The sequence below is a fragment of the Chiloscyllium plagiosum genome, chromosome 45, assembly GCF_004010195.1.
Source record: "Chiloscyllium plagiosum isolate BGI_BamShark_2017 chromosome 45, ASM401019v2, whole genome shotgun sequence".
Taxonomy (NCBI): Eukaryota; Metazoa; Chordata; class Chondrichthyes; order Orectolobiformes; family Hemiscylliidae; genus Chiloscyllium; species Chiloscyllium plagiosum.
Window position 1 is genome coordinate 12,183,537 of NC_057754.1, and position 24,376 is coordinate 12,207,912.

At 43.1% G+C, this 24,376-nt stretch overlaps 1 protein-coding gene across 19 annotated transcripts; it reads left to right on the forward strand.

The window, feature by feature from the left end:
* Positions 1-1,159: 1,159 nt before the first annotated feature.
* LOC122543957 (zinc finger protein 2 homolog) lies at positions 1,160-22,610 on the forward strand. Of its 19 annotated transcripts, none has more exons than XM_043682935.1 (7): positions 3,803-3,835; positions 5,693-5,799; positions 7,288-7,359; positions 8,823-8,927; positions 17,199-17,307; positions 19,114-19,288; positions 21,192-22,610. In XM_043682935.1, the coding sequence occupies exon 7, from the start codon at positions 21,353-21,355 to the stop codon at positions 22,394-22,396; it is 1,044 nt and encodes a 347-aa protein (XP_043538870.1). In that variant the 5' UTR covers positions 3,803-3,835; positions 5,693-5,799; positions 7,288-7,359; positions 8,823-8,927; positions 17,199-17,307; positions 19,114-19,288; positions 21,192-21,352; the 3' UTR covers positions 22,397-22,610. The 19 variants fall into 19 exon arrangements, with proteins under 19 accessions (XP_043538859.1, XP_043538868.1, XP_043538871.1 ...); XM_043682934.1 differs by having other exon boundaries at positions 19,164-19,288; XM_043682938.1 differs by having other exon boundaries at positions 17,199-17,250; positions 19,164-19,288.
* The last annotated feature ends 1,766 nt before the right edge of the window (positions 22,611-24,376 follow it).

Sequence of the window (24,376 nt, forward strand, 5' to 3'; positions counted from 1 at the left end):
CCCTCCTCCCTACCTTTTATCTTAGCCTGCTGGACACACTTTCCTCATCCCTGAAGAAGGGCTTATGCCCGAAATGTCAATTCTCCTTTTCCTTGGATGCTGCCTGACCTGCTGCGCTTTTCCAGCAACACATTTTCAGCTCTGATCTCCAGCATCTGCAGTCCTCACTTTCTTCTAGTGTATTAGACCAATCACTTACAAGACAGGCAAGACACACGGGGGAATAAAGCATCTTTTCCAGTCCTCTCTGCTTATGGGTGGAAACCAAAAGAATCGACAGTTTAAAAAAGGAAATTAAACAAGAATTTAAGGCAAATAATCTTGCAGAGCTTTGGAAAGGGAGCAGGGGAATTAAATTTTTGCAATACCCTGCTCTTAATATGATCCAGGGATTAATTGGGTATATTTGTGCTTTTCCCTTGCCTTTCCTTCCACAGGTGAGGTGCCCAGACCTGGACAACCTCCTGCGCCGGCTGTTAAATCTGAGTTTTTGGGGTGACACTAACCCCGGAAATCTTTTCGCACACACCCTTTTATCTTGCACAGTGAAAGGCCGATGATATTGAGGAGTTAAAGAATGGGGAGTGACTTTATTTGATATTGCTTGATATCTGTTTGAAATTGACGATCTGGAAATGCTTCCATTAAATGTGCTGCAGAAACAGTGAGAAAAAGCAGCCCCGCCTCTCCCGTCAGTCCAGGACAATGTTCTGGCTCCAGGCCCGCCTCCTCATTCACGATTTGCAGATGCCGGTGTTGGACTGGGGTATACTAAGTTAAAAATCACACACCACCAGGTTATAGTCCAACAGGTTTACTTGGAAGCACTAGCATTCTGAGCCCCGCTCGTTCATCAGGATACTCCACAACTACCTGATAAAGGAGCAGCGCTGTCAAAGCTAGTGCTTCCAAGTTAACCGGTTGGACTCTCGCCTTGGTTGTGTGATGTTTAACTCCTCATTCACGGATTGGTTGGAGAACTAATCCCGCCCCTCACACCCTTCGATAGGTTAAGACTGCAGCCCGCCCACTATCTCTGATTGGGCAAGTGTCACCTGATGTTTACTCTGATTGGATGGCTGGCAGCTACTATCACGCCTTCTGCTTCCTATTTGCCCTGAGGCGTTGTCAATCATGCGGGAGGAAGAGCGACGCATGCGCACAGTTGGTTGGGATATTGAATATGCGTGTGCCGGGAGTGACGGTTGGAAGTGAATGTTTGTTTATCACATCCACGGGCGGTAAGTAAAGGTTAAAAAGGCCAGTGCTCGGAGAAACATTCTGAAAAGAAGAATTCACGATTGCGAAGTTTAGGTCGCAATGCTCAAATCGGGTGTTCCGGTGCCGCAGAGAGTCTCAGGCCTCTTCCTGCCATAGGCCCCCGTTGAAGGCCAGTAGTATTTGTTTTGGTCGGGTTGGGGGGGTCTGCAGGCGCCGTTAGCGCGGTGATGTCACCGTGAGTGGGCGGAGCCGTGTGTAGCCTTTCCATTCTCCCCCTCCTTCCTTTACATCTGAGCCAATGACTCCATCTGGGGCCCTTCTGGTTTGTTTGGTTTCTCCCCGTCGGAGGGCGGGCTTACGAAGGGGAGATGTAGCTGGCTGGGATTTAAAAAAGCAGCAATCCCACCAGAATCTAACCACTGTCGTCCCCCTGAAAACTTTACAAGGCTTTCAGCAGCTGGATGTCTGACTGAGTCCTTCCTGCACATGGAGCAGGGGAATGTGACTGCACCATTGGGTGGGCAACTCAGATGGGTAACTGAGTGTCTCTGTCATTATCCTGATATTTCCACAGGACATCAATAGTGTCTCTGCTGGCCGGATAGTCAGGTAAATTCTAACTGAGTGGACAGAACATCCATATAATTTCTCTTTCAGTCTAGGTTAACATAAGAAAGATGAACAGGAGTAGGCCATCTGACTCACTGAGCCTGCTCTGCCGTTCAATATCAGCCTGGCTAATCTTTTCATGAACTCAGCACTACTTACGCACCTGCTCACCACAATCTTTAATTCCTTTACAGTTCACAAGTCTATCTTTGCCTCAAAAACATTCAAAGAGGTAGTGTCAACTGCTTCACTGGGCAGTGAATTCCATAGGTGCTAATGAGCTCTTAAAGCTCTTTCTGCAGTCGGTTCCCTGGTATACTTTTACTCATGCTGTGTAACTCAGTTATTTCTAAGTCCACTGGAAGACCATATGTAATCAGAACATTTGGCCCCTCAAGCCAGTTACATCATTCAATAGGATTGTGGCTGATCAAATATTCCTCATGTCGTCTTTCCAGCATTTTCTTGGAATCTTTGTTTCCCCTACTGATCAAGAATCTGTCTATCTCAGCCTTAAAGGTACAAACAGACTCTGCCCCCACAGCACTGTGGCAAAGAGTTCCAACAAGGAGAAATTCCTCCTCTCATTTTTGATATCCCTTCATTCTGAGATTATACTTTCTAGTCTTGTATTCTTGCATGAATGGGAATATCCTCTCACACCCTGTCTAGATAATTCAAAATCTGAATTGCTTCAATGAGATCTATCATTGTTCTAAACTCTAATGTGTTGTGTTTTATTCACTTAATCACTGGTTAAAGTTCTTTCCACAGTCAGTACACTGTGAGAGAACTTTTGCTGAATTTTAAAATCATTTTTGTTTTGAAAATGAGGTCAATGGTGGACCTCTGGATTGTGAGCAGTAGCTTGTTTTGAAAAGAGTAAACCAGCTGGTGTTTGTTGTTAAGGCTGAGCCTGGATGTTAATTGCAGGTTGTTTCTTGATTTAAAAACTCTGTAGACACTAGAGGATGGCAGTGTGCTTAACCAGACAGGAGATGTTTGACTATTAATGAGGTTAGTGTCTGGGAACTGGTGCCAGCAAGTCTGGGAGAGGATGTGATCAAACAGAAGCAAGCTGGAGATTTTTGTTTCCACACTGTAAGTAATCTAATCTAATCTATTTTTGACCTTTTGGTTTTTTGAGAGAAGAATTTTGTCTATTGATGCGACAGTCTGAGGATTTGGCAACGTTAGTATCTGTGAAATAATGCATCATGGAAACTACTGAAGTATTCTGGCCAGTTTTGTAATTTTTGAACTTTTTCTAATTTATCCCTTAAACCTCAAGAAGATATTAGTACGCTTCCTTCATTGCTCAGACCATCGAGTGTAGGCATTGGGACATTATATTGAGGTCATACAGGATGTTGGTGAGGCCTCTTCTGGTGTGCTGTGTCCAGTTCTGGTTGCTGTGCTACAGGAAGAATGCCATTAAATTAGAGAGGGTTCAGCAGATATTTACCAAGATGTTGCCAGGATATGGAATGTTTGAATTTACAGTAGCGTCTCGACTTACGAACTTAATCCGTTCCGGGACCCGGTTCGTGAACCGAAAAGTTCGCGAACTGAATCAATTTTCCCATTGTTCGGATATTCAAAGCGCACGTAGCAAAGCAGAACAATGACAATGAAGCCACTGGCTTTTTGCATTTGTACCTTCGTTCGTACCTTGAATTTTGTACGTACGTTGAAGCAAAGTTTTACAAACAATCCTGTTCGTAAACGGATTTGTTCGTGAACGGGGTCGTTCGTATGTCGAGGCGCTACGTATAAGGATAGGCTGGAAAGGCTAGGCCTTTTTTCACTGGAGTGTAGTAGGTTGAAAGTTGACCGTATGGAGGTTTATAAAATCATAAGGGGTATAGATAAGGTGAATGGCAGGTGGTGGGTGTGAGAAACAAAAGCTCACTCACTTTAATAATTTCAGTCCGAGACGAATATCTGAATAACAGCTTCTTTTTTATTTATACACCAAAAGGTGGGTGCCTTGTCTAATTACCAGGTAAGGTAATTACAGAATGCACACTATATCCAAAAAACCCTCGCAATTTATACCATATGTTTTCCTTATTCCATTGTCTGTTCCCTGCTTCGCTTACGTCACTCATTTCCTTAAGACTTATCCCACAACTTCTGTTTATCCTGTTTTGTCCGTGACAAACTCTTATCTCTGACTCCCATAAGGGTGTTTGACGTCAGTCTATTATAGATTATTGATTGGGCATATCTTTTCTTCTATCAGCATCTATTTCCATCCAGAGGCCACTTTGACCTCTTTGATTAGGGTTAGTTCCTGTGACTTGAGGAGGGGAAACAGATGCTTTCCTGTTTGCCCATATATCCACCATTGTTCTGTATTCATGTCTCATGCTCACATATCCTTTCTTTTTGCTGAATATGTATTTTCTCATTCCTATTCTGTATCAGAATTTATACTTGCAGAAATAACATTAATTCATTTATATCCCACAGTGGGTGATTTCTAGATGAGGGATGTAGTTTTAACGTGAGAGGAGAAAGATTTTAATAAGGTGAGGGACACTTCTTTTTCACAGAGAGGTGAAAATGGTTTGTGTGTGGAATGAAGTTTCAGAGGGAAGTGGTGGAGGCAGATACAGTTACAACGTTTAAAAGACATTTGGATAAGTACATGAATAAGATATGTTTCAAGGGATATGGGCCAAGCAGACACTGGTGGGATTAGTATAGTTTGACATTATGGTCAGCATGAAGTGGTTGGATCAAGGGGTCTGTTTCCATGCTAGATTACTCAATGACTGTTTGTCTGTCTTTGGTATGAATAGGGCTTTAAACAAATGATTGAATTCAATCATTGCAGTGATCCTAGAATACCTACAGTGTGGAAAAAGGCTATTCAGCCCATCTAGTCCACAATGATTCTCGGAAGAGCATCGCACCCAGCCTCACCTTTTTACTGTAACCCTGAATTTCTCATGGTTAACCCACCCACCCTGAAAAATCCTGGACACAATGGGGCAATTATTTTGGGCAACTCACCGAATCTGCACATCTTTGAACTGTGGGAGGAAACCGGAGCATCTGGAGGAGGCTTGTGCAGTCACGGGGAGAACATGCAAACTCCACACCGACAGTCAACCATGGGAGGACTCTAACCCAGATCCCTGGGACTGTGAGGCAGCAGTACTACCCACTGAGCCACATTTGCTGAGGAGTATATGCAGTATGGTGTTGGGAGGCACTTGTGTATGTGCGATTGATTGAAAAGTGACCACTTACAAAACTGTTTCACTGAACTGGTTGCCAATTAGGAGGAGACTTTGAGAGCAGACCAGGGAGTGACAGGGAGAAAATTGAGCGGTGTGGGCCCTTCGGACGTTGGGGTTATTGTCAGTTCACCACTTCTCTCACCCCCCCACTCCCCGCCACTGACTCCTTCTTTCCTCACATCCCCCCTGTCCCTTACTCCCCCTGGACTGAGGACACAGCCTTACAGTACAGGGAATACCCTTTTAGAATGGAGACGAGGAGGAGTTTCTTCACTCAGAAGGTGGTGAATCTGTGGAATGCTTTGCCGCAGAAGACTGTGAAGGCCTAGTCTATGAGTGTATTTGATTTGTGAGGGGATCAAGGGTTAAAGGGAGAAGGCAGGAGAATGGGCTTGAGAAACAAATCAGCCATGATCGAATGGTGGAGCAGACTCAATGGGCAGAGTGGCCTGTTTCTGCTGCGATATCTTATAGTCTTATTTGGCTCATTGAGCTCATGGTTGATCTGATTCTGACCTCAATTCCACTTTCCTTTCAATTCCCTGTAACCCTATCTTTGCTACATTTCTAACCTCACTGGAACTTCTGATTTCTGTCATCTCCTTTCCCAGGGATTTATAAGATTTGAAGGCAGCAAGAATTTCTTTTCTTTGCTTCTGATATCTTTCCAGCTCCAGGCTCCAGCAGGATATTTGAAAATAGTGGGATTCTTTGGCAGGTGAGTATTTTTGAGCATTCATCTACAATTTCAATCTTGTTGTGCACTGTCGTGCTTCCATAGTCCTGGGGTTGATGTGGCACCTTTCCTGTGGATCTGAATCTGTATCCCATCTAGTGCTCTCTTATACCTCTCCACATCATCTCTCTGTCTCTAATTCCAGGATTATTTGAACCTTTATTAGTATTTTGTTGTTATTTCTGCTGACTGTGTGCAAATGAGGTTTCTATTGCTGCCCATCTCCCAGTATATGTTGTGATTTCCCAGCTTTATCTTCCCATGGTCAGGAATTGTTTGTCCTGCACTGGAGATCATTTCTTTTTCTGAGCTAATATTGACCATCACTTTTTATGACACAAGGATAGCAGCCCAAAGCAAACCAGCTTCACTAACACTGGATTCACAACACAGTGAAATTAAAACATTGAATGACCACATTGCCCAAACATTCTTAACTAGTCTTTGAGTAACAGATCTTGGACACTGAGTTTATAGAAAGAAGAAATAATAACTTGAGCAAAACAAATATAAGCAACTAATCTCATCAATATCTGTGATTTAAACACATTTTTTTTCTTCATTCACAACCTCCACTCTCACTGACTGACAGACACGTAGGGATAGATGAAACAGAAATTGAAATTAATATAAATTGTCAGTTCAAGTAAATACTTGTCAACAATGGATGCCAAGCCTTTGTGCAATTCTTGGATAATGAAATTTTCACAGGCACGTAAACTTTATCTAATTTCCAAGGCAGCAGTCAATGGAAACAGTTTCAGCAAACTCCTGTAAATATTTACTTTGATCTATATACTTTGTTCTTGCTTTTCTCAGAACATTGAAAAATTTGAGAGCTGGGTAGAAAACGAGAGACAGAGCAGCCAGTTCAGAACTCACTCTGCACCTTCTTGACCCTCTTGAACCATTTCAGTCTGTGTTGCAAAGCTGCGCCCACATTGCTGTTCAGTAAGGAGTTACAGAATTTTCATCCAGTAGTGAAAATGTAGTGCAGATATTTGTGTCAGTTACAATCATTTTGTTTTTATATCCCACCTTTAACACAATAGAAACATAGAAAATAGGAACAGGAGTACACTGTTGTGGCATTCGATCTTGCTCCTCTATTCAGTATGATGATGGCTGATCATTCTACTCAGTAGCTTGTTCCCTTTAGACTATATCCTTTGATCCCTTTAGCCCTCAGAACTATATCTATCTTCAATTTGGAAACATTGTGTTTGGGCCTAAATTGCTTTGTGTTGCAGCGAATTCTGCAGACCACCAGACTCTGAGAAAATAAATATTTCCTCATCTCAGTCCTAAATGGCCTACCCCATATCCTTAACCTTTGACTACCCACTCATTAGAAGATCCTTCCTGTATTTACCTTGTTAGTCCTGTCAGAATGTTTTAGGGTTTCTGTGAGATTCTCTTTCCTTCCAGTGGGTTTCACCCGAACCAATTCGTTTTGTCCTTATCCATCAGTGCTGCCAACCCAGCAATCAGTCTGGTAAACCTTTGTTGTACACCCTCCATTAAGCAAGCATCCTTCATCAGGTAAGATTTCAAAACCTGCACACAATGTGGAATAACCAAGACTGTACAATTGAAACAAGACATCCCTGCTTCTCGCCAATACACCGTTTGCCACTTTCACCTCCTGCTACACCTGCGTGCTTACTTTCAGCGACTCGTGGACAAGAACACTAGATCTTATTTCACCTCCTCTTTTTCCAGCCTCTTGCCATTCAGAAATTAATCTGCCTTAATGTTTTGTGATCAAACTGGATAATCTCCCATTTATCTACATTATCCTTCATCTGGTGTTAGCTTCTTGAATGTTGTTGGAGCTGCACCCATCCAGGCAAGTGGGGAGTATTCCATTATATTCCTAACCCCCAAGATGTTGGTAGTGGGGGATTCCGTGATGGTAACACAGTTGAATGCCAAAGGGCAGTGGTTAGATTGTCTCATTGGTGGTGGTCGTAGCTTGGCATTTGTGTAGCGTGAATGTTACTTGCACTTGTCAGCCCAAGTCTAAATACTGTTCAGATCTTGTTGCATTTGAACACGGACTGCTTCAGTATCTGAGAAGTGGCGAATGGTGCTGAACATTGCACAATCATTGGTGAACATCCCTACTTCTGACTTTATGATAGAGTTTGCCCCCTTATTCCCATGGATTCCAGTTTCGTGAGGGCTCCTTGATGCCACAGTTGGTTGAATGCAACCTTGATGTCAAGGACTGTCACTCTCCCCTCTGGAAATCACCTTTTTTGTCCATGTTTGAACCAAGGCTGCAATGAGTTCAGGAGCTGAGCAGGTTATTGCTGAGCAGGAGCTGTTTGATGGCACTGTTGATGACACCTTCTATCACTTTGCTGACAACACTGAAGCATATCTGCATCCTGCTCACAGTTCACTGTCCAACCCAGCTTCATGTCATCTACAACTTTGGAGCAAAGAGATTTGAGTTTCCTCGTGAATCATAGATACGTTCGTACAGAATGGAAACAGATCCTGCAGTCCATCCAGTTCATGCCAACCGTAATCCCAAACTAAATTCATCCCACCTGCTTGCCTTTGGCCCATGTCCCTCCAAACATTCCATATTCATGTACTTAATCAAATATCTTTTAGAAACATTATAACCCAGATCCACCATTTCCTCTGGAAGTCTATTCTCGGTATGAAACATCTCCACCCGAAGGGAAAAGATCTTGTCTATTCACCCTGTCCATGCCCCTCATCTCTTTTTTTTTTAAATCGTTCTCCTCTCACCTTTAAAATATGCCTCCTAGTCTTAAGGTTTTCCACTCTATGGGAAGGACACCTGCCATTCACCTTATGTAAGTCCCTCGTGATTTTACAAACCTATATAAGGTCACCCTTCAATCCCCTACTGTCCACTAAAAAAGATTCCAGCCTGTTTTTTTAGAAAGCAAACCTCCGTTCCCTGCAGCACCCTGCTAGATCTCTTCTGAACCATCTCCAGCTTAATGATATCTTTCCTACAACAGGCTGATCAGAAGTGAACATAGTATTCCAGAAGAGGCCTCATCAACAACCTGCATAACCTCAACAATGATATCCTAACTCCGATGCTCAAAGGTCTGAGCAATAAGGTTAGCCTATTGAATGCTGCCTTAACCACCCTCTCTACATGTGACACAAACTTCAAAGAATTTTGTACCTGAACCCCAAGGTCTTTCTGTTGACAGCACTATCTGAGACTCTACTTTTAATTGTATAAGTTCCACCCTTGTTTGTTTTACAAAATGCAATACCTTGCATTTATTCAATTTAAACTCTGCCATTCCTCAGCCCATTGATCCAATTGATCAAGATCGCTTTGTAATCTTAGACAACCTTCTTTCCTGTCCAATATACCACCAATTTTGGTGTCATCCGCTAACTCAGTAACCATGCCTTCTAATGAAGGCTTATCCTTTTCCATAACTACTTTGAAACTAATAGAATTATGATCACTCGACTCAAAGTGTTCCCCAACTATCATTTCAGTCACTTGCCCTGCCTTATTAAACAAGAGAAGGTCACATTTTCTTCTTTCTGTAGTAGGAACATTTACATTGATGAAGAAAATGTTCTTGAACATAGAGTCATAGAGATGTACAGCACAGAAACAGATCCTTTGGTCCAACTTGTCCACACTGACCAGATATCCTCAATAAATCTAGTCCCTTTTGCCAGCACTTGGCCCATATCCCTCTTAACCCTTCCTATTCATATATCCATCCAGATGCCTTTTAAATGTTGTGATTATACGAGCCTCCACCACTTTTTCTGGCAGCTCATAGGTCCCTTTTAAATCTTGCCCCTCTCACCCTAAACGATGCCCTGTACGTTTGGACTTCTCCACCCAAAGGGAAAAGATCTTGTCTATTCACCCTGTCCATGCCCCTCATGATTTTATAAACCTCTATAAGGTCACCCCTCAGCTTCCGATACTCCAGGGAAAACAGCCCCAGCCTATTCAGCCTCACCCTGCAGCTGAAACCTTCCAATCCTGACAACGTCCTTGTAAATCTTTTCTGAACCATTTCAAGTTTCACAACATCCTTCTGATAGGAGGGAGATCAGAATTACACGCAGTATTCCAAAAGTGGCCGAACCAATGTCCTGTACAACTGCAACACACACAATGACCAACAAGGGAAAGCATACCAAATACCTTAGCTACCCTATCTACCTGGGATTCTACTTTCAAGAAACTATGAACCTGCATTCTAAGGTCTCTTTTGTTCAGCAACACACCCATGCCTTGCTATTCAGTGGATAAATCCTGCCCTGATTTGCATTTCCAAACTACAGCGCTTCACATTTATCTAAATTGAACTCCAAATGCCCATCTGATCAAGATTCTGGCCTTGTCTTAGGGTATCTTCTGTGCTGTCCACTGCCTCAAATTTTGGTGTCATCTGCAAACTTACTAACTATACCTCTTATGCTCACATCCAAATTATTTATATAAATGATGAAAAGTAGTCGACCCAGCACCTATCCTTGTGGCACTCCACTTGTAACAGGCCTCCAGTCTGAAAAGCAACCCTCCACCACCACCCTTCTACCTTTTGAGCCAGTTCTGTATCCAAATGGCTAGTTCTCCCTGGATTCTATGTAACCTTGCTCACCAGTCTCCTATGAGGAACCTTGGGAATGCCTTACTGAATTCCACATAGATCACGTCCACTGCTCTGCCCTTTTTTTTTGTTACTTCTTCAAAAAATGCAATCCAGTTGGTGAGACATGATTTTCCATACACAAAACCATACTGACTATCCCGAACCAGTCCTTGCCTTTCCAAATACATGTGAATCCTGTCCCTCAGGGTTCCTCCAACAACTTGCCCACCACCGAGGTCAGGCTCACCAGTCTGTAGTTGCCTGACTTTTCCTTACCAACTTTCTCAAATAGTGGCATCACGTTAGTCAACCTCCAGTCTTCCGGCATCTCACCTGTGACTATCGGTGATACAAATATCTCAGCAAGTGGCTCAGCAATCAGTTCCCTAGCTTTCCGCATAGTTCTAGGGTGCACCTGGTCAGGTCCTGAGGATTTATCCACCTTTATGCGTTGTAAGACGTTCAGCACCGCCACTTCTGTAATTTTGACATTTTCCAAGATGTTGCTGTTTATTTCCCTATGTTCTATATCTCCCACATCCTTTTCCACAGTAAACCCTCATGCAAAATACTTGTTTAGGTTCTTTCCCGCCCCCCCAATCTCCTGTGGTTCCACACAAAGGTTGCCTTGTTGATCTTTAAGGGGCCCTATTCTCTCCCTATTCCCTTTTTGTCCTTAATGTCTTTATAAGATCCCTTTGAATTCTCCTTAACCCTTCTTGCCAAAGCAATCTCAGTCCCCTTTTTGCCCCCCTGATTTCCCTCTTAAGTACACTGCTACTGCTTTTATACTCTCCTAAGGATTCACTCAGTCTCTGCTGTCCATACCTGACATATGCTTCCTTTTTTTTTGACCAAAATCTCAATTTCTCTAGTCCCAGCATTCCCACCACCTACCAGCCTTCCCTTTCACCCTAACAGGAACATATTGTCTCTGGACTATCAATATCTTATTTTTGAAAGTTTCCGATTTTCCAGCCATCACTTTACCTGCGAACATCAGCCCCCCCCCCCCCCAATCAGCTTTTACAAGATCTTGCCTCGTACCGTCAAAATTAGCCTTTGTTCAATTTAGAACTTCAACTCTTAAATCCAGTCTCTCCTTTTCCCTCACTGCTTTGAAACTAATAGAATTACAGGAGCTGGCCCCAAAGTGCTCCCCCACTGACACCTTAGTCACCTACCCTGCCTTATTTCCCAAGAGTAGATCATGTTTTCCACCTTCTCTAGTAGATACATCCACATACTGAATCAGAAAATGTTCCTGTATTCATGTCTGTATAAAAGACCTTAACACTATGGCAGTCTATGTTTGGAAAGTTAAAATCCCCTACCATAACCACCCTATTATTCTCACAGTTAACTGAGATCTCCTTAGAAATTTGTTTCTCAACTTCCTGATGACTATCCCTTTCTTTTTTTCTCCGTATCACCCAAATAATTTCCCTGGATGTATTCCCAGGAATATCCTGCTGAAGTATAGTCATAACGTTAAACATTAGTCAAAAACATCACTCCTCCTCTCTTTCCCTCTAATCTATCAGAAGGATAGAAGGATGTTGTAGGATACAAATACTGTCAGTCCAATCCATCCCTGAGCCACGCCTCTGTAATCGATGTGATATTCCATTCCCATGTTCCCAACCATACCATGAGTTCATCTCCTTTCCCTGTTTGACCTCTTGCATTGAAATAAATGAGTTTGTCAGTCCTATCTTGTTCACTATTTTGTTCCTGCCTGCCTTAACTGTTCGACTTTTCTTAATACTATCAATCTCAGACTGATTTCTTACCTCGTTATCTCCCTGGGTGCCCCTCCTGTCCCATAGTTTAAATCCTCTCAAGCAGGTCTAGCAAATCATCTTGCCAGTGTACTAGTACCCTTCCAATTCAGATGCAATCTGAGCTTCTTGCACAGGTCACTTCCCCCTGAGAAGCAATTCCAATGATCTAAAAATGTGAACCCTTCTCCCCTGCACCAGCTCCTCAGCCACACATTCATCTGCTCTATCCTCCATTTCATACCCTCACTAGCTCTAAGCACCAAGGTAATCCAGGTATTAGTACCCTCGAGGACCTCCTTTTTTAAGTTCCTGCCTAACTTTCTATGTTCTCTCCTCAGAATCTCGTCCTTTTCTCTTCCCATGTTTCTAGCTCCATTGTGTACAATGGCTTCCTGGTAGTCCCTCTCCCTGTTGAGAATATTCTGTACCCTCTCCAAAATATCCTTGATCCTGGCACCAGGGAGGCAGTACCCTATTCTGATGTCTCCTTGTCGGCGGTAGAAACCTCTGTCTGTGCCTCTGACTAGAGAGTCCCCTATCTCAGTCAATCATTTGGAACCTGTGATATCCCTTGTTACATTAGTGCCAGTGTCGGCATCAGAAACCTGGCTGTCAATACTGCATTCCCCTTAAAGTCCATCACCCTCTACATTTTCCAAAACAGCATACTTGTTTCAGATGGGGATAGCCACAGGAGACTCCTGCACAACCTGTCTACCCCTTCTACCTTTTCTGAAGGTCACCCATCTACCTGACTGTATCTGTAGTTTTTCTCCCTTCCTATAAATACTATCCATCATACCCCCAGCTCCAGTAAATACCTCATTGCCTCTCCAACCAATCTATGTGATCCGATAGGATTTCCAATGAGCACACTTCCTGCAGACATAATCATCAGTAACATGGAAACTCTCCCTAACCTCCCACGTCTGACAGGAAGAGCATGCCACTCTACTAAGGGCCATCTTAGCAGTCTACAAACCCAGAAAACAGCAGTCTTACTGCTCTTAAAAAAACACTGCTCCAGATTAAATTAGTACCAATGTTTTATAGTTTTTAAGTTTAATTAAGAGACAAATCTAAATAAAACTTTCCATCAAAAAGGAGCCCAGTCTACTCACTAGTGTAAATTTACAAAGGAAAGGTAAGGTTACACTTTAAAAAGCCACTTAGCTAACAAAGGTGGCTAACATGGTCAGCTATGAATTTCACTGTTGGTTAATTTTTTTTCAATGATTCTGGTGGTTTGGAGATACTTGAAATCAAACAGCAGAACAGTTAGCTTTGTGGATTCACTGCTGGGTAAGACAGTGTATTTTGCTGTTTGAACCAATTCCCATGTAGTCATTGGCCTTTGTTTTGGAAGAAGGAAGATAGACAATGCAACAGCTTATCAAACTGTAATTACCACTCATAGAATTGACGAAAATACATCAAAAAAAAGCAGCCACAATTTTTCCCATCCTCTATCTTGGATTACCCAGCAAAGGAAACTGAGTATTTTGTGAACTCAGCCCACCTGCCCCCTACTGCCTCCCCCGAAGTGATTGATTGATTCCATTTTGTAGTCCAGATGCTGCTTCTTGTTTTTCCTGGTGCACTTTGCGGGTCTTAGCGAAGGTGCAAACAGTTTTCTGAAATCTCTGCTTTCACTACTCAGCTGCTTTTGCTGTTCACTGAGAGTTTGAGCCCTGGAGAATCCAGCAATGACTGTTTCTCTTTACTTGTGAAAGGCCCAACACATCTACTGTGGGACAAGGTATTGTGGTTGGAATAGAAGTAGTGTGACAGGTACGCGTTTGGTTTTGGGGGTGAAAATAGTAAGAAGAGGGGAGAGCTTTGTATGGAGCCCCCTGTTACCTATCCCTTTTCACTTAGCAGCATCATACCCCAACTCTACCTCAGAGCAGATTGCTGGTGATCAGTAACATTTTATAAGCCCACGGATACAAGATCTGTCATTCTGTATAAAGCAGCAGAAATCTCCTGTCCCACTGTGGTCAGGGCTTGCACTGCCATACTTCAAGCTCCGTGAGGCAACCCTCCTGCCTATCACAGACAGTATCTGGAACCTTTGCCAACTTTAAAACCCAATTCACTCCTTGCCTTTCTACACAAAAACAGAAATTGCTGGAAAAGCACAGCAAGTCTGGCAGCATTTGTGGAGAGAAATCGGAGTTAATGTTTCAGGTCGAGTGACCCTTCCTCTGAACTCAGCAGATACTTCTATTTTTGTCTCTGATTTACAGCATCCACAGTTCTTAGTTTTTATTCCCCTTTCCAAATAGCCTTTCTCACTCACCCCACTTACATCACTCCAGGCTTTGAGCTGCCTACAATACAAGTTCCAGAATTTCCTCCTTAGACATCTCTCTCATTCAAGATAGTGTGTCATTAAAATCGATATCTTTAATCAGCATGTTCATCACCTGTGAGGAATCTTAGGAGAGTGACAATGTGACAGGTTCCATAAACTGTACGTTGTTGTTGTAATAGCCTTACATTGGGAGAATCAGGAATGACATACTGCTTCCCCATCTCACAATACAGAGGGTGGTGGTGGAGGACGGTTGCTTTTCAGAGTGGAGGCCTGTGACCAATGCTGTGCCAAGGATTGTTTCTAAGTCCACTGCTTTTCGTCATTTATAAAAATGATTTGGATGTGAGCATAGGGGTGTGACGATACTGCTCCTTTAACAAGGTTATGCTGTCCTTGGATTTTTTTCAGAGAGATCGTAAAAGACAGACTCTGAAAAGTTTAAGTTGAAGGGTTTTAGGGCCAGTTTGATTATAGCTTACAGATACTGCCTCAGGCATGTTTAAAAAAAAAACTTGTAAAATGACCAGTTCTCCCGGGCTGAGGTTTGGTTTGGGTTTTAGCAGTGAAGCTTTGTAGCTGCTGGACCCAAAGAAGCAGGTCCATGCTGATCCTCCCTCTCTCCTGTAAGACCCTGTGTTTGATTTTACCTTTTGTGCCAAGGGGTGTTTGTGGGGATTGTTGCAAGTATCGGGAATAGCATCATGCTAATCTGTTGGGGTTTCAGATAGTTTAGGTTATTCTGTATTTTGTTTTCTGTTGTTTATATTTCTTTCAGTAATCTTGCAAATAAATTCTGTTTTGTTTAAAACAAAGTGGTCTGACCAACTGCATCACTTCTGGAATATTCACTGTACACCTGCTTAAAGCAACTAACAAAATTTGGGTGACTTTCTTGAAATGTTTTTGAGTCTGGCCTGTTCCTTAACAGGAAGTATGGTTAGTAAGTTTGCAGATGATACCAAAATTGAAGGTGGTGTGGATGTGCAGAAGGTTACCTCAGAGTACAGTGGAAACTTGATCAGATTGATCAATGAGCTGAAGAGTGGCTAATGGAGTTTAATTTAGATAAATCTGAGGTGTTGCATTTTGGAAAGGCGAATCAGAGCAGGACTTATGCGCTTAATGGTAAGGCCTCTGGGCAGTGTTGCTGAACAAAGAGACCTTGGAGTGCAGCTTTACAGTTCCTTGAAAGTGCAGACTCAGGTTGATAGGATAGTGAAGAAGGCATTTTGTACACTAGCTGTTGGTCAGAGCATTGAGTATAGGAGTTGGGAGGTCATGTTGCAGCTGTACAGGACATTGGTGCGGCCACTTTTGGAATATTGTGTGCAGTTCTGGTCCCCCTCCTATAGGAAGGATGTTATGAAACTTGAAAAGGTTCAGAAAAGATCTACAAGGATTTTGCCAGGATTGGAGGGTTTGAGCTATTGGGAGAGGCTGAATAGGCTGAGGCTGTTTTCCCTAGAGCATTGGAGGCTGAGGGGTGACCTTACAGAGGTTTGTAAAATCATGAGGGGCATGGATAGGGTAAATAGACAAGGTCTTTTCCCTGGGGTGGAGGAGTCCAGAAATAGAGGGAATAGGTTCAACGTGAGAGGAGCAAGATATAAAAGGGACCTAAGGGGCAATGTTTTCACACAGAAGGTGGTGCGTGTATGGAATGGGCTGCCAGAGGAAGTGGTGGAGGCTGGTACAATTACAGTATTTAAAAGGCATCTGGATGGTATATGAATAGGAAGGGTTTAAAGGGGTATGGGCCAAGGGCTGACAAATGGGACTAGATTAGGTTAGGGTATCTGGTCGGCATGAACGAATTGAACGAGTCTGTTTCCTTGCTGTACATCTCTATGACTCTATGAACTCTCACCGTCACTCCGAGCTGATGAACAGCAGCAAAAACAGAAAGCATTGCGCATGCTTCAGCTCTCAGTGGTAGCCCATGTGATTGACGTAAGCTCTGGTCCATTAGGAGGGTAGAGGGTGGGCCTGGAGGACTGAGCGGAAGCACTGCTCCTCCATCCAATCAGAGTGAGTGACAGAAGGAATAGTGGATGTCACGTAACTTGTCGTTGTCTGCACTATTGCTTTGTGTGAGGCTCGAGCACTTACAGAAAGATGCAAGGCACAGTAAAGGAACAGGGGGGGGTGTGTTGATGCTGGCGGAATACTTGCTTTAGGTAGCATCACTGCTGCTGTTACACTTTAGGTACTTAGTGGAGGAGCATTGCGTGTAAACCGGTTACAGCTCCGTGTTACCTATGGCAGACTCAATGTAGGAAGCCCTGCTTTAAACATTATGATCTGTCAAAGCATATCCATTTGTTCAGTGTTCATCCAATTGGGATTGGAACACTGGAAAAGCTCTCATTCACTTCTGTGCTACTTGATCAACTCTTTGTCAATATCTGACTTCCTCAATCTCTCATCATGGGTGTATTTTCACTCTGCATCTTTCTGGTGGGGGAGTAGGGTAATTTGAAGAGGAGGATTTACACACTGCAAACTGAAACCAAAATAAATGTTTGTCATTTCTAGACAATCTGAGAGGTTTGTAAAATCATGAGGGGCATGGATGGGGTGTTTCGAGGGTGTTGCAAGATTTCTATCCTGGGCTGACAGTGACTTTTCTTTTGTGAATTTGTTTTGCAGGAAAATAATTGAAAATAAATTGCAGACCAGGATCCCAAAACCAGTTCTGACAGTAAGTGGAGTCATAAGGATCTGAATATCACTGGCATTTAACTGTGGAAGGAAAGAGGTTTGTCTATTCTGTCTGTGGGAAAATATTTCTGATATGTTTGTAATTTGGATATTCAGATTTTTGTTTAGATTACCCTTGGTTGTGTGCTCAGTTCTGGGCCCTGCAGCTGAGGAAAGAGAAGGGGAGCACAGATTTATCCAAATTACACCTCGTCTCTTTGAAGGCACTGTCATATTTAGTCCCAATCATCCACTTCCTGATTTTAACCCATAAATTCCTCATTCTCAAATACCTGCAAATTTCTTTTAAAGTTCATTCTGCACTCAAATTCCAACACCCCTTCAGGTGGGATATTCCAGATCCTGACAACTCTCTGTTGATCCAAAAACTGCTGAAGTCCACGTTGAGTCTGGGGTTATAAAGGGCTGAATTGAAAGGTGAGATGTTGTTCCCTGAGCTCTCATTGAGCTGCATTGGAACAGCACAGGAGGCTGAGGGCAGTGTGGATGTGAACAGCCAATTAGCTGACAAGGCTGCACTGTGAGTGCCTCCTGGCTCAATGAGAGTGCTTTGGAATTGGGTGAAACCAGAGAGTGAGGTGAGACAGGGAGAAGTTAAAGCTGAAAGACTCTTTGGTGTTCAGTCTCCGTTCAGGCTGTTCAGAAAGTCACATGGTCCTAATGAAAACAGCCAATCGGTAAGTGATACCTGTAGAGAACTTTCTTAGGGTTTAAATTATATATCAACTTAAATAAAGTCAGGCACTTTTGATTACAATAGAAGTGTTTGAAATGAAGGGGCAGGTCCCAGCTTAATTAAAATTTCTTAAAGGGAGTAACTAGCTGAACCTGGAGAGAAGTTTTTTGACCGGAGACCTCAGACCCATGGTGTGCTCTCCTTGCAAAATGTGGGAAATAAGGGATGCTTCCAATGTCCCTGCTGGCTACATGTGCCTGAGGTGTGTCCATCTGCAGCTACTGGGTAACTGCTTTTCACAGCTGGAGCTGTAGATGGAATCACTGCGGAGCATCTGTGAGACTGAGAATGTTATGGACAGCACAGTTAGTGCATTGCTTACACTGCAGGTGAGGATTTCACAGGCAGAAAGGGAATGGGTGACCATCAGATAAAGTAAAAGGCTTAGGAAGGAAGTGCAGAAGACCCCAGTGGTCATCCCCTTCTGCTTTGGGTACTGTTTGGAGTGAGGTGGTGAGGGGTGGGATAGCAGCATCAGCCAAGTTCATGGCCCCACTGGTGGCTCTGTTGTACAGAAGCGGAGGAAAACAAGCAGCAGGACTATAGTGGCAGGGGATCCAACAGACAGACGTGAATCCAAGATGGTATGTTGGAGCAGCTGCAGGACCGTCAGGAGTGGGAGGGTGAACAACTACACCTAGCTACCAATGACATAGGAAAATAATGGGGTGAGGACCTGAAAGCCGAAGAAAAATATTAAAATACAAGACCTCACAATCTAGTAATGTCAGACTTACAGTCAGTGCTACGTTGTTGTAGGGAGAAATATTGAAGAGGAGTGTTGAGCTGTGTGTTCAGCTGTACAAGCGACCTTTATTCAGAGCGCTTTTACCACACATGGAAGTGACCAGAGCCCTGTCTGAATCTGGCTTTCACATGGGGGCTGTCTGATTTACACTTCAGATTGGAGGAGAGGTTAATGATACTCAAACCTCCCTGGCTGAATACAACATTTTTGTACCTTTTAGGTGACAATATTTACATGCAATATTGATGTCATAGTTAGATACACACCCCTAACTAATGCATTCAATCCAGTACACATACAATCGTAGATAATACTATGGATAGCCCTAGGTCCTCCCATAATCTCATGATATTTACCAGAAATTTTCTTCATCTGTCTTTGGGATGTTGCAATCAACCCTATTATGAAGTGACTACAATTCTGCGACACAGCTGAGACATTCAGAACAGCCCTTTCTCACGTCAGTCTGAGAGATCAAACAAACAATCCTTCTGATTTGTAGCTGCAGTTTACAATTCCTGCTGTACGCACACTGTAAGTAAATTTTAAACTAAACTTTCATTTTTAAATAAATCTTTACTGTTACTACTCTAAATACTTTCCATTATTACTTTCTTTTAAAAAAAACATCTATTCAAATTCCAGTGTTTTGTTTAATTCTGTTAAACAATATTTGTTTTTGACTCCATAAATAACTACTTTGTATTTTGTAATCTATCTGTCTCTCTTCCCTTGATCTTTGCATGTAAGAACTTGTTCAAATTATCCACATCTGCACTTGAGCTTTGATTGTTTTTGTCTCCTGCTATCCTGACCCCTCTCATTTTACAAGCTTTCTTTCCCATCTTCCTGTGCTGATGATCTTTTCAGGGTTGTGTTTACACCATTTATTGCTTTGTCTTCCCTAATGATGCCTTCAAACATTTGCTCAATGAATGCAACTAACCCTTTCACATTAATTTGTTGTTTGCATTTCTAGCTTACCACTACCCAAACAGTTCAGAATGCTGTGGGATCCTTCTACTCTTTAATTAACAACAAACTTTGGACTGGGGCTTAACTAGGCCTTTCAAAAATGCTTGTTATTAAAAATGCTGATGTGTTTTGAACTGTCTGCTTACAGAAACCAAAGTAAATTCCCTAATGTTTCTTCTCACCAGGACTCTTTTATGACCCCCACAGGACCTTTCATTATCTATTCCAGTAGCTTTGTATGGAGAGCACAAGTCTGACTGAACAGCTGCTTTCTGTAGCTGCCAACCCTTTTGGCCATGTTTAGTCATGGACAGCTATAACACGTGTTGCTCAGAGCACAAAGAAGGGAATAGATCAGCTGAATGTGTGGCTGGAGAAATGGTGTACCAGAGAGAGTTTAGATTCCTGAGGCATTGGGACTCTTTCTGGAGAAGGTCTAACATGTATAGGCCTGACCACTTGCTCCCAGGCAAAGCTGGGAGAATATTCTTGTGGATGCTTTCGCTAGTTCGATTGTGAGGGTTTAAACTAGTCTGTCAGGGGGGATGAGAACCAAAGTGTAGGCTTGGACTTATCAGACTCTGATCAGGAATTTGGAAGTAGAATATTAGTTGGTGATGCAGTCAGTGGCTCAGAAAGACAAAAGAAAGGAAGATTTAATAAGGATAGAGTCTCTCTTCATACATCAGTCCTGACATCCCAGAAATCAGTCTGGTGATCCTTTATTATTCTGTCTCAGTAGCCAGGGCATCCTTCCTTGGGAAGGAATAACAAAGGTGTCCACAAGATTCCAGGTGTGGTCTCACCAAAGCCCTTCCAGAAAGATATCCCTGCTTCTGTACTCGAATACTCAAACTATGAAGGCCAACGTATCATTTGCATTCTTCACTGCTTGCTGCTCCTGCCTGCTTCCTAAAAGAGAGAGTCACAGAGAAACATGAGACTAAATGTGGTCAGAGTCTCTGATATAATACTGTTGAACTCAATGTTCTTATCTTGTCCATGTTGGTCATCAAGCACCTATTTACACTAATCCCATTTTCCAGCAGTGAGCGTGCAACCTATATTGCAGTGCAATGGGTGACCATTTAAACATTTTGTAAAGATAACAATAGTTCCTGAATTCGTCACCCTTTTGGATGCTTCAAGACCTGCTGTGTATCTCCATCTTTTTCTGCTTTTATTTCAGGTATTTTGTTTCTTATTCTTAGTCCTTCAAATGGATCAAAAGGTATGGAGAGAAATAGGAATTGGTTTGAGCTGCAGATGTATAAAACGTCTCTGCTCCGTACCTGTCTTTTCCACCTCTCTCTATTTCAGTAGTTTTGTGCAGACACTAACTTGTTCCCTTCCCTGAAGGATATTTATGAACCAGTTCAGTTTTATCTCTCTCTCTCTGTCTTTTTTTCCTCTTTCTTTCTGTCTCTCTAACTTTTTTTTCTGTTTGAAATTTTGATTGCAGTTAGAGAAATCGACCAAAACAATATCCGGATCTGACAGTCACTCTGTTTGCAATGACCTCAGTATCTCAGGATTTTGAACATTGAAGGAAAAAACCCTGTTCGCACCAGGGAGAAACACGTACTGTTTGTGTGTGAAAGGGTCTGTGGCGATTCATCTGAAATGTCCAAACGCCACCGCAGTCACACTGGGGAGAGACAGTGGAAATGTGGGGATTGTGGGAAGGGATTTCTTTACCCGTCCCAGCTGGAAATGCACCAGCGAGTTCACACTGGGGAGAAGCCATTCACCTGCTCTGTGTGTGGGAAAGGGTTCACTCAGTCATCCAACCTGCAGATACACCAGCGAGTTCACACTGGGGAGAAGCCATTCACCTGCTCTGTGTGTGGGAAAGGATTTATGTTGACTTCTCACCTGCTTAAACATCAGCGAGTTCACACTGCGGAGAAGCCATTCACCTGCTCTGTGTGTGGGAAAGGATTTATGCTGACTTCTTACCTGCTCAAACATCAGCGAGTTCACACTGGGGAGAAGCCATTCACCTGCTCTGTGTGTGGGAAAAGATTCAGTCAGTCATCAAACCTGCAGGTACACCAACGACTTCACACTGCAGAGAGACCTTTCACCTGCTCTGTGTGTGGGAAAGGATTCATGCTGACTTCTTACCTGTTCAAACATCAGCGAGTTCATACTGCAGAGAGACTGTTCACCTGCTCTGTGTGTGGGAAAGGATTCAGTCAGTCGTCCTACCTGCTAAAACATCAACGAGTTCACACTGGGGAGAGACCGTTCACCTGTTCTGTTTGTGGGAAAGGATTCGGTCAATCATTCTACCTACTAGAACACCAGCAAGTTCACACTGGGAAGAGAACATTCTACTGTTCTGTGTGTGGGAAAGGATTCACTCGCTCATCTAAACTATTGGTACACCAACGAGTTCACACTGGGGAAAAGCCATTCACCTGTTCCGAGTGTGGGAAGGGATTTACTGAATCATCTAACCTGCTGAGGCACCAGCGAGTTCACAGTGGGGAGAAGCCATTCACCTGTTCCGAGTGTGGGAAAGCATTCACTCAGAGAATGCAGCTGCTGATACACCAGCGAGTTCACACTGGGGAGAGACCATTCACTTGCTCTGTGTGTGGGAAGGGATTCACTCAGTCATGCAACCTGCTGAGACACCAGCAGGTTCACCAAAAACCATAATTGAACGGTTTTGCTCTTACTCACATCAAGGAATGAACTGAAATCTTTGGGCTGTTTGTACTCATGTTCATCCCTGCACAAAATTTTCCCTTCTCTTGGAAATTAAGGCCAGACGTTTGACAGAGTTGTCAGTGGGTGAATACTTTGGGGCCAGTGATCATAATTCTATTAGTTTTAAACAGTTGTAGAAAAGGATAGACCTCATCTAAAAGTTAAAATTCTAAATTGGGGTAAGGTCAATTTTGACACAGTCATTGGGCGGCACAGTGGCTCAGTGGTTAGCATGCTGCTTACAGTGCCAGGGACCTGGGTTTGATTCCAGCCTCTGGCGACTTTCTGCGTGGAGTTTGCACATTCACCCGTGTCTGTATGGGTTTCCTCCAGGTGCCCCGGTTTCCTCCCATAATCCAAAGATGTGCTGGTTAGGTGAATTGGCCATGCTAAATTGCCAATAGTGTGCAGGGATGTGTAGGTTAGGTGCATTAGTCAAGGGTGAAAGTAGAGTAATAGGTGAATGGGTTTGGGTGGGCTACTCCTCAGAAGTTAGTGTGGACTTGTTGGGCTGAAGGGCCTGCTTCCACACTGTAGGGATTCTATGATTCCAAACCTGTTAAAAATCAGCAAGGCTGCTTAGAAGTGGAAATGCAGGAAATGGCTGAGATGCTAAACAGGTATTTCACATCTGTACTTACGGTGGGGAAAAAAATATGGGAGCTAAAAAACTTGGGAGAAAAAATATGGGAGAAATAAATAGCGATAACTTTAAAAATGGCCATATTGCAGAGGAGCAGGTGATGGATGCCTTAAAAAGCATAAAGGTGGATAAATCACCAGGGCCTGTATCGTAGAACTTTGGGTAAGCTAGGGAAGTCATTGCTGGGTCCCTTGCTGAGATATTTATCCCATTGATAGCCAGCAGTGAGGTGCTAGAAAATTGAAGGTTAGCATTGTTTAAGAAATGTGGTGAGGAAAAGGCAAGGAACTATAGACCGGTGATCTTGACGTCAGTTATAGGTATTTTGTTGGAGGGGATTCTGAGGGACAGGATTTACAACTGAATTTGAAAACTGATGAGGACCGATTTAGGGATAGTCAACATTGATTTGAATGTGAGAGTTTGCACCTCATGAACTTTATTGAGTTGTTTGAAGAAATGACAAATAAAATTGACTGCAGAGTGGTGGATGTTATCTGTATGGATTTCAGTAAGGTTTTTGATCAGTTTCCACATGATTAGCAAGGTTAGATCACATGGAATTCAGGGAGAGTTATCCATTGAGATACAAAAAGTAAGAGACAGGTTAACGAATTGGTCACAGGTCTGTTTTTCAGCTAGAGACCTGTGACCAATGGTGTGCCACAAGGATCGGTGCTGAGTCCACTGCTTTTTGTCATTTTATATAAATGATTTAAACATTGGAGGAATGGTTTCTCAGTTTGCAGATAGTAGACAGTGAGGAAGGTTATCTCTGAATAGAATGGGACCTTAATAAAATAGGCCAGGGAGTGGCAGATTAAGATTACATTACAGTGTGGAAACAGGCCCTTCGGCCCAACAAGTCCACACCGACCCACCGAAGCGCAACCCACCCATACCCCTACATTTACCCCTATACCTAACACTACGGGCAATTTAGCATGGCCAATTCACCTGACCTGCACATCTTTGGACTGTGGGAGGAACCCAGAGCACCCGGAGGAAACCCACGCAGACAATGGGAGAACGTGCAAACTCCACACAGTCAGTCGCCTGAGGCGGGAATTGAACCCGGGTCTCTGGCGCTGTAAGGGAACAGTGCTAACCACTGTGCCACCATGCCGCCCACAAAGTTTAATTAAGATAAATGTGAGGTGCTGCATTTTGGAAAGACCAATCAGAGCAGGACTTCTACACTTAATGGTAGGCTCCTGCAGAGTGTTGCTGAATAAAGAGACTATGGGGAACTCATAATTCTTCCAAGGTGGAGTCGCAGAGGTCTA

Excerpts from the sequence above, each read along its gene's own strand:
- LOC122543957 (XM_043682924.1), top strand. The coding sequence starts at position 21,353 with ATGTCCAAACGCCACCGCAGTCACACTGGGGAGAGACAGTGGAAATGT.